Source organism: Poecilia formosa, unplaced genomic scaffold, assembly GCF_000485575.1.
Source record: "Poecilia formosa unplaced genomic scaffold, Poecilia_formosa-5.1.2 Scaffold41, whole genome shotgun sequence".
Lineage (NCBI taxonomy): Eukaryota > Metazoa > Chordata > Actinopteri > Cyprinodontiformes > Poeciliidae > Poecilia > Poecilia formosa.
In genome coordinates this window covers 2,986,124-2,996,226 of record NW_006799980.1, presented here as the reverse complement: position 1 = coordinate 2,996,226, position 10,103 = coordinate 2,986,124, and the positions used below count along the sequence as shown (strand labels likewise).

Genomic DNA, 10,103 nt, shown 5'->3' with positions numbered 1-10,103 from the left:
TATTTGAGTGTTCCCTTTATTTTTTTGAGCAGTGTATATTAGCGGTTCTCAACGTGGGCAGTACCGGGCCCCGGGAGGTGTTCAGAGGACGGCAGGGGGCGCTGGCGGAAATTTTTACAAAAGGGGGGCGCTGGAATTACTTTGGGGGGCGTTTGGTCGTAAACTTTACACCTTATGTAACCGGGTGGTTTTACTGGAAAACATAGTTTACATCCAGTGGTAAATTCCCAACCGGTTTGGGCCCTTGAACACATCTAGGCCCCGTTCCCCACCTTTACTTCCATTCACAGCCTTGTCGGGCTCATTAGCGTATATAGGCACCGGGTGTGCACGCCAATCTGTGTGTGCGTTTGTTGGATCCGTTGTTGAGTTGGCTCTCAGTCAGATGAGCGCTGGTGCCGTGCTGTGAGTGTTTGGATCGTGGACATTTGATACTGGTAGGATAAATGGATATTTGATGTCACTACTTTACCTGTCTGTATTATTGTCGGCAGATACATCATTGTTTTCTTTTGGTATTGCCGATTGCTGCTGTTGTCTATTATGCTCCCACAAACGGTGCAGAACCAGAACAGCATAGCTCCTTATTTTTTATTAGCTTGTTGGGCAAAGCCTTAGGACTGGGTTGGGGCAATGTGGGGTTTGTTTTTCTTTTGTCTAACATTTTGTGTTATTTTGTGTTTCTACTAATTTGGTTTGCATTTGTTTTTGGTTCCAATTGCTTCTAGTCTTGTCCTGGGTTTTTGAGCCTTATTGAGTTTTAAATTAGAATTTCTATTTTTAAAACTGTAAAAGAATGTATAAATAAAATATATTTTGTATACTATTTCTGTTTCCTTATTCTCAGCCAGACACCTACCTGGGTACAATTAATTGGGAAACTCTAGACCACTTGATATTTCAGTGGTCTACCAGTTGGCTTTAGGGCCACGTCCTCAGTCACGATCCGGGTTCTTTCCCCCGTGTTACACTTAAATGCACAATACCAGTTTAGACTTTGAGCAACTTGTTAAAATTGTATTGTGCAACATTAAAACATGTTTGGCTGCAACGGTATCGATGGCAGCTCTCCTTCTATTCAGTGTTTGTAGCTTCTTGGCACAGTTCCGTTCTCCTGCTACGGCATCAGTTCAGCGTTACACTGGCTGATGACGGTGCTGTGATTCACTTTGTCTGGTATTTTTGTACATATGTTTTGGCAGTTCTGTGATCATGCCAAAGCAGCAACTTATATTAAAAAGTGTTTTATTTCCGTTTGAAAGCTGCCCGCTTCCATGGAAGGACAACAGAAANATTGGACCAAAGAAAGCAAGGCAGTTGCAAGCCTTTACAATTGTGATGCTTTTTATGGGTCACATTATAGACTCAAGAAATTGTAACAGCAGCTGTGCAGGGTGCAGGAGGGCCCAATCTAATTTTTTTGTCATGAGGCCTAAGATTCCTGGCAGCGCCCCTGGCATGTTGGAGTAGCTCTGTTACATTATGTCCAATTTATTCAACAGCTGTTTGCAAAACTTTTGCACAGAGAAAAAACATCAATTAGAAAGATTTATTAGACTGTGTTCTTTTTTGGCGCTCAGGCCCGGCTGAAGAAGTTCGTGCTGAGCATCATCAAGCGATTTGATGATCGGCTCAGGCCGGAGCTCAGGGTAGTCTTCTCCCCCAGGTCCGGACACTGGTGGTGGAGAAGAGCCTAGGAAGGAGGGAACACGGAGGTGCTCATCCGGATGGAGGTAGAGATGGGGAGGAGGTGGGTCAAAGCGCGGCTGAAAGGCTGGAGACCCCATCTTTGTTGGTGCTTTTGAAGGAACTCTTGTGTGGTGATTGGCTTGAGTGGCTTGCGCTCCGGTGCTTGTGATAATGGAAGAGGCCGGCGAGTAGATTGGAGTCTTCCCAGCTTGAATTTACACTTTAAAGCTTCCATTTCAAGGATAAATTATAATACAAGAAGTCACCAAAAGTACTTACATAATATCCCAAGTCTGCCTGCCTATATGTGTGTTTGAATATGAATTTATGCACATTATTGAGTGCAATTGGGTGAATTTGTAAAGCACTTCTCATAGGTCAGTATGAATGACTAGAACAAAAACATTCAGAACAAAATCCTTAGCAAAGAGGGATTTGAGGTCAACTTCACAAGCAACCTTCTGTTGCCAAAAAGTGTTTTCCTTAAAAGTTGAATTATGGAAGAACTACTTTTTGTGTTTTACATTAAAACAATTGGAGATATGGCTTAATATATGCAATCTCTATTGACATCAGTCATGTTCAATGCTGTTACTCTTACGTTTATCCTTTCCTTCACATTACAAAACTACATGTATCCCCATGTGTTTTATTGTTTTATTTTGATCTTTGGACAGGTGACCTGCTCAGGGTGTGCCCTGCCTCTCACCCACCGCTGCAGACAAGCAGCACCCCTCCATAGCCCAGCAAAATAAGTAGGTAAAGAGAATCAGTGGATGGATAAGTGTTGAATTTTTGTGTATCCACTTTTCAGTGGAGTCTTGTTGTACCTGTTGCCTTATGTAAATATGTCATGCGTTGACGTCAACTACCAAATTTGCCTTGGGTTATAATCTGGTATATTTACAAGTGATGTCTGTGTTTTTATTAATATATTTTAAAGTATCTATATCTGAATCTCATTTGTCAATACAAGTTTATAAAAAAAATAAACTAAAGAAAAATAAAGCTTTTTAAGTCTGAACCAATTTTTATACCTTCAATGTTGGAGACCAATTTATCCTGAACATATGACTTCACAATCCATGTAATGAAATTTGATTGGACTATGGTTAAGGTTATTTGGCTAAGCTGCATACCAAACTGCCAGTTGACTGCTATCTAGTTTGTTTCTCCCCAGTTTATTTAACTAGCAAGATATAAACTACATCTTAAGTTATGACATAATTACATCTATGCCTGTTGTCTGTCTGTCTTAACAGGAAATAATGGACACTCTAGAACGTATCTTTGGCCTATGCACAGCCATCTACCATAGGGCTGATAATGCGAAGGCCAACAAAAATCGCTGTCAACGAATCGCCCAAAGAGTTCGAACCCTGGAGAGACTTGCTAAAGCCATTAAAGAAAAGGGACATGGTCAAATCTCTTCTACAGTTCAACAAGCTCTGGATGAACTCTGCATTACACTGGTGTCTGCAGAGCAACTAATGACAAAATTCCACAAATCCAATTCTATTGAAGGCTTCATTAAGGCTGGCTCTAATGAGGATAAGTTTAGTAAGATGAATGATAAACTAGATGATAATTTCCAGGTCCTGTCAGGAGCACTGCAGATTGAGCAGAGGGATATGCTAATTTCACTCTGCTCAAGCAAAGAGAGTGTTAACGAAGGTAATGGCCCTGCACAGACATCTCCATTGCCATTCCCAATGCCAGAGCCCTGGCATGCAACATCAGTGTTTTCCCCTGTTGGTCAGCCACATCCTGCAGTACCAATATCTCCTCCGTCACCACCATTCAGCCCCACAGCACCTTATCCTCTCCAAACACCACAGTTCAGACACACAGCACCTTATCCTCTCCAAGCACCGCAATTCAGAACCACAGCACCTTTGCCTCCCGAAACACAACAATTCAGACCTCCAGCACCTTTGCCTCCCCAAACACAACAATTCAGACCTCCAGTACCTTTGCCTCCCCAAACACAACAATACAGATCTCCAATACCTTTGCCTCCCCAAACACCACAGTTCAGACCTCCAACACCTTTGCCTCCCCAGACATCACAGTTCAGGCCTCCAGCACCTCTGCCTTCCCAGACACCACAGTTCAGACCTCCAATACCTTTGCCTCCCCAAACACAACAATACAAACCTCCAACACCTTTGCCTCCTCAGACACCACAGTTCAGGCCTCCAGCACCTCTGCCTTTCCCAACACCATCTTTCATACCCACAACACCCACTGTTCCTCCTGCCATTCAAAGGTCTAACCCTACAACTGCTGTGCCAGCCCCACGCATCCACCCCCCCATGTCAGGGTACATCTCTACGGTCCCTCACCTTTTCCCTGCTTCAGTTCCAGCCCAGCTCCTTAACCCTGGCAATGTTGCATCAATGTCTGGCTCTACTGTAATGAACATTACTGTACAAAACACCACAGTTGTGACACATTATCCAGTCAACAACCTTGGTTTTCAGTAAGTTGAAGTCCAAAATACTAAATGGACACAACTTGCATATCAGTCCCTTGATGCACTTTTACAGAGTTACACTTATGTTCACATTTACACATTCATGCACAGAATCGGTTGATAACTTGAATTTAAGTGTCTTGCCTCTGTTATATCAAAGCGGCAGTGTTATGTAAAATTAACTATTTTTAGCTTTACATCACATTATAATGTTTTTTAATGTTATTTTCTCCTAAAAAAAATACTTGGAGTGTTGCCTTGATTCTTTCATTCATGTTTGAGAAATCCTTTAGTCTCTCGTGGCAACCATTTAGTGGTGCAAAACGCCTGTTGGTGAAGTTGGTAGCACCGTCTTCGAGAAGCAGCTCCTCCTAGGAGCTTCAGTTTCCAAGCTTCTGATCTTCTGCCTCACAGAGCAACCCTCCCTCTCCCATTCTATGTAGTTCTGGATATAATCTAACAAACTCAACCTAGTAGAAATAACTTTTTAACTCTATTAGTTGATGCATTATATGTCTATATTCTATTGTCTTTTCCAGATAATTTACTGATTTTATTATCATTATTATTATTACTATTCAATTATTTTAATTTCTTAATCCTCTGATGATGTCAGTGTTATTTTGTAACATAACCATAACCATGTATCATCTGATTGGTATAACAGTTGCTGTTATTTCTTTGTAAAATTATTCAGAGTTTCCACTTTTAAAACTGATTTTTGGGCATTGTCATGCTGATTTTTAGGTGTGGCTGAGATTTAGTGTATAAAAAGGGGCGTGTGCATCGGCTCGCGGCGGCGCAATCAGAGGGGAAGATGCTCACCGTCAGATCCGTGCAGCGGGAAACTTGAATTAATTGAACGTTTAGAACAAATAATAAATCAAAGAAAGGAGGTAAAACGGAAGATGAAAGTTCGCCCCAGCGCCGCGGATCGTGCGCTTTAGGAGCTGGATTGGAGCTTGTGCACAGGAAACTCCGCCAGGTGCAGGAGGACGCCAATTGTCCAGAGGACGCCGACGGAGCGAGAGGACGCCACCGGAGGGGTGGCGGGAAGAAAGACATTCCCGGTGAGATCTGGACTTTACGTTTCTTTTTGGGGATTTTTGGTGGTACCATTCCTTTTTCTCATTTTTTGGGAGGAGGTTTTTGACGCTTGGGATTTTTCGTTTTGGATTGAGACTTTGAATTAAAAAAAGAGAAATTCTCCCATGATATGGAACTCGTTTCTGGACAATATTCGTATTAAAAAGGATCAAGAAGATTTGGACATTTAACCATTTGAGTTTCTTTACTAACATGAACTAAGTGGATTAAACCTATCCTAAACTTATTTTGAGAGAGTTTTGGTTACTGATTTATTAGGATAACTATTATTATTTTCTTAGTTCGTGTTTTTTTGTAATAAATCATGGTTGCAAAAGGTCAACATAATTTCATATTTGAGTGTTTGGCTATTTATTTACTTCTCCATTTAACTGGTGTAACATATTTTGCCTGATGCCTGTGACGTAACCCCCTTGTGTGTATTTGTAAGTTCTGCTTTAAATGGGAGCCGAATTTTACAATTTCATTGAGTTCACTATCATTGCTTACACACACACACGCATAAACACACATACACACACACGGTCATGCATGTTCCGTCACTAACCCAAAGTACTTATTTTCTTTTTCACTAATGTACTGTTACTATGTATCTTGTACTGTGATGTATAATGGAAAAATAAATTAATTTAAAAAATGCAATAATTTTTTGACCTGCACCAATGACTTCCATATAATTATCTGCTGTTTTATAACATTATATATATATTTTTTTATATCATGTCAGTAAAAAAGAACTGTACTTTACTATGTGCTGAATAGTCATCTTCTCTAAAACTAATAGTTCTTATTTTATTGCTGGAGTCGTTACAAACAAAAAAGTTGAATCGTCTCAAAATCTGTCTGTTTTATGTGTTTCTCATTCTTTTCTGAAAATGCCTCCCAGATTGAATAGTTTGTCTAAGGTGAACATCAGCTTTCAGTGATGTTATGCTTTACAGCTGCAGTGGCGGTTTCTGATATGGGCGACATGGGCAACCCCCGAGGGCAGTATCTTGTGGGGTGCAGCATGAGCGCCTCCGCCCCTCCCTTCTGTTGAATCCAACCAACACCCCCATGCCCGGCTTCCTTGGGTGGAAGAATTGAGTCGTTATCTTTACAAACAGCACTTCCATCTGGTGGACCACAATAATATTCACATTGTGCAAAATCGTTAGTCTGTTTTCCTTAATTTATTAAAAATAAATAAAACATTAAAACGTATTACTCAAAGCAATTGTAATCAGTCTCCAGAAACCCAACAAGGACAACTCTTCGACACACCCTTCCTGTTTCAGTGAGTCATGTTTCTGCTTTGTATAGATGTCAGTCTATAGGAACACAGGACACTCCCACAGTGTTGCAACTTTCAGAGGCAAACAGGAAGAACCGTGGACCTCTAAGATACGAGGTTTCACTTTCACCCCATGCTAACAGATAGCACAGCACTGGGAAAGCAGGCGCATTAGCTACTGACTACCTCTTGAAGGTAAATTATATTTTTTACTTTTGATTCTCTGTAACATAGAAAGCTCTGCTTACCAGATCATCGTGTTGTTGAATCACCAAATACAAGCAGTTTCTCTTCATCAGTATGATATTCCCAAAAGAAACTCTAAAACTCCCTGAGCTGACTCTTTGTAGATACCTAATATTCTTAATGTTACATTCAAGGCCACTGTTCGAAAGCCGTTGTGAATAGAACCCTTTTGTTTTATCTTGATAACTGCACAAATCAAAAGAGCATTTTTCAGAGGTTATTACACTCCTGGATCACAAAGTCTTCAAGTGTCAGAAGAATGTCTGATCAGATGCACAGCAAGAGACAAGGACAACATACAACTAAAAAGTTGTCTTTGAAATTAACTTTGTTATTTCCATTTGTCTGAACAAGTTTGATCAGAGGGAGGTAAATTGAATCAAATGTTTTGTTTGTTTTGATTTTGAAAGAGCTGCACATCAGTCAAAAAGCAGACCAAGCAGAGTTAAAACTGAAACTCAAAATATGATTCAGAATGTCAAACCATTTATTGTTTAATGCTGATGAGCACACACTGTTTTTTTTATTCACCGTTTTGACCTTAATTGTATTGGAGGAGTTAAGGTGTGTTGAGGAAAATAAATATTCTTAGTGTTTAATACAGTTAAATCTTACATGTGAAAATAGTGGATTGAGTAAGATTCTTTTGGATAGCATCTTAGAGGGCTTTAAGTTAGCCCTGCAGAAAAGAATGTCTGTTATCAGGGAGGAACCATGTCATAAATTAACTGTCACACAGGCCTGTCTCAAATGAGCAGGCAGCGAGGAGACATCTCAAGTCATCTCCCTCAGAGAAACATTAAAACTTAAGGACAAACAAAATAACACAATACTAACAATAATTGCAATTTAATTAGTAGAATACAATTTAGTTAAAATTAACATGACTTGAAGTAGTCTAATTAGTTTTATATTAACTACATGGAGTCTCTAACCTAGGCCAAACGTAATATCAGTTAAATATAATCAAAACTAGCATAACATTAATTAGAAAATGTTTAGAATTAATGTGTTTATATTGAAAATGCTCAGGTATATTCTATACGAGTTTTATTCTTAAAATCTGTGCTTCCGTCTAAGAGGATGCAGAAGTTCTGAACCACTTTGCGTACCAGGCGTCATGTCAATTTAAAATTACTGCACTGATCTGTATATGTAGGAATTGACCAGCAGGGAAATAAAATAGGTTTAAGACAGTTTAACTTTTGGTTGAACTCTGGTAAAAAAATAGAGGCTTTGTTCCAACCAGGAATTAGGAGTAACATCACATTTCAAACTGGCATGAGAAGAGCTTGCTCTAAATGACCTTTGCTCTGTCACGATTGGTGTTGGTTGGTGGTGAGGAGAGATGCAGGTAGACCCAGGTTGTGATGAAGAGGATAAATTTAATGATGAATGTAGCTCAACATTGTCCAAGTCAGGCAGGACGGCAGGAACATTTAGCACACAGCTAACAACCGGCAGCAACTGACAACGTGAAACTAGAGCTTAGCAAACCAGGAATGTACAGTTCTACTGGAAAGCATGACACGAACTAAGACAAACGTAAGACAAGGACCCGACAAGAGACAGAGACAACAGGTGGACATAAATACACGCGGGGTAATCAAGGGAACGAGACACACCTGGGAACAATCAACGGGGAAGATGCAGAGACAGAGACTCAGGGAACAGGATAACAATAAACACAGAAATAACTCAAAAATAAACACACAGAAACACGGATCATTACAGTACCCCCTCCTCAAGGGCGGCTACCAGACGCCCAAAAGAAAACAGTCCCAAAAAAACCCAAAAACAACAGGGTGGGCGGAGGGGCGACGGCAGGAGGGCTAGAGTCCAGAAATCAAAAACTAAACCCAAACAGGAACTCGGACACAGGAAACAGTCCGGGGGCCGACCACGGCACAGGAGGTGGAGCTCCCGTGGGAGATCCGGAGGGCAGCGACGTCGGAGGCGGAGTTGGAGCTGCGGTGGGCACAGACGAGGAGGCGGGTCCGGCGGTCTCCGCCGGCGCAGGAAGCTCAGACGAGGAGGCTCTGGAGGGCCGGCAGGAGGGCCGGCTGGAGGCTCTGGAAGGCCGGCTGGAGTCTCTGGAGGAGCACTAGGAGTCTCTGGCTCGGGGGACTGCACACCGGCAGCGGACGCAGGAAACTCTGGGGCTGCTCACATGCAGCGAATGCAGGAAACTCTGGGGGCTGCTCACATGCAGCGGACGCAGGAAACTCTGGGGGCTGCTCACGTGCAGCAAATGCAGGAAACTCTGGGGGCTGCTCACATGCAGCGGACGCAGAAAACTCTGGAGCAGGCCACGCCACTAGCCGTTCCACCTGTCGTCCTGGGGCTAGTCTGGCCGCCTGAAACCCCATCACCATGGGAACTGTTTCGACTGGAGACGGGCGGACGGAGGTGGCTGGAGACGGAGACAACAGGTGGACATAAATACACGAACGAGACACACCTGGGAACAATCAACGGGAAAGACGCAGAGACAGAGACTCAGGGAACAGGGTAACAATAAACACAGAAATAACTCAAAAATAAACACACAGAAACACGGATCATGACATGCTCTCACTTGTCTAGAAAGAGAAGCGCCGTAGCCCTGAAATTGAACAGGTCTCAGAAGGTAATGAAATTGCCCAAACTGAGTAATTTGAAAGTGGTATACATGCCATTTCTGTATGTATACAATATAATAAAACATAGGTCTATCTATCCGTCTATCTAGATCAGTGTTTCTCAACCTTTTTTGGCCCAGCGCCCCCCTAGCCTTTATCCAGGTCCCTCACCGCCCCCCACCAAAGTATTTGTAGGCTACTTTGCACTGATTATTAATATTACTATCACTATTGTAGATGTTTTGATTTTTATGCTCGTTTCTGTATTTATCATCAAAATAACTTCCCAGAGAACAAAAAAGCCATGGGAATAGAAATTATTTTCACAGATCTCTACGAAAAATGCAATGAATATTCAACTTAAAATCGGTAGGTCTAACAGCAGCCAATCAGAGTGGAAAAAATATTCTTGTTCTGTGCCATCTTCTATTTGTTAATTACACAAAATGACCAGATAAAAGATGTCCAACAATGCCAGTTTAAACTTTGAACGAATGAGCTCTGCAACATTAAAACATGGATAGAACTGTAACTACATTAATCATAGCTCTTCTCTTCAGTGTTTGTCGTTTTCTGGTGGTGCAGCTCTGTGCTGCCTTCAGGCGAATGGGACAGAGTATCATCCATAAAATTTCACCCACATGGCATTTATTGTGCAAACCAGAGCTTTCAGTGGAAAAACAAAAGTTCC

At 41.6% G+C, this 10,103-nt stretch overlaps 1 protein-coding gene across 1 annotated transcript; it reads left to right on the top strand.

The window, feature by feature from the left end:
• Window positions 1-1,507: 1,507 nt before the first annotated feature.
• Window positions 1,508-4,736, top strand: LOC103137593 (vegetative cell wall protein gp1-like). The gene is made up of 2 exons (XM_007551401.2): window positions 1,508-2,448; window positions 2,952-4,736. Exon 2 carries the CDS (start codon window positions 2,958-2,960, stop codon window positions 4,173-4,175), a length of 1,218 nt encoding a protein of 405 aa, XP_007551463.1. The 5' UTR covers window positions 1,508-2,448; window positions 2,952-2,957; the 3' UTR covers window positions 4,176-4,736.
• The last annotated feature ends 5,367 nt before the right edge of the window (window positions 4,737-10,103 follow it).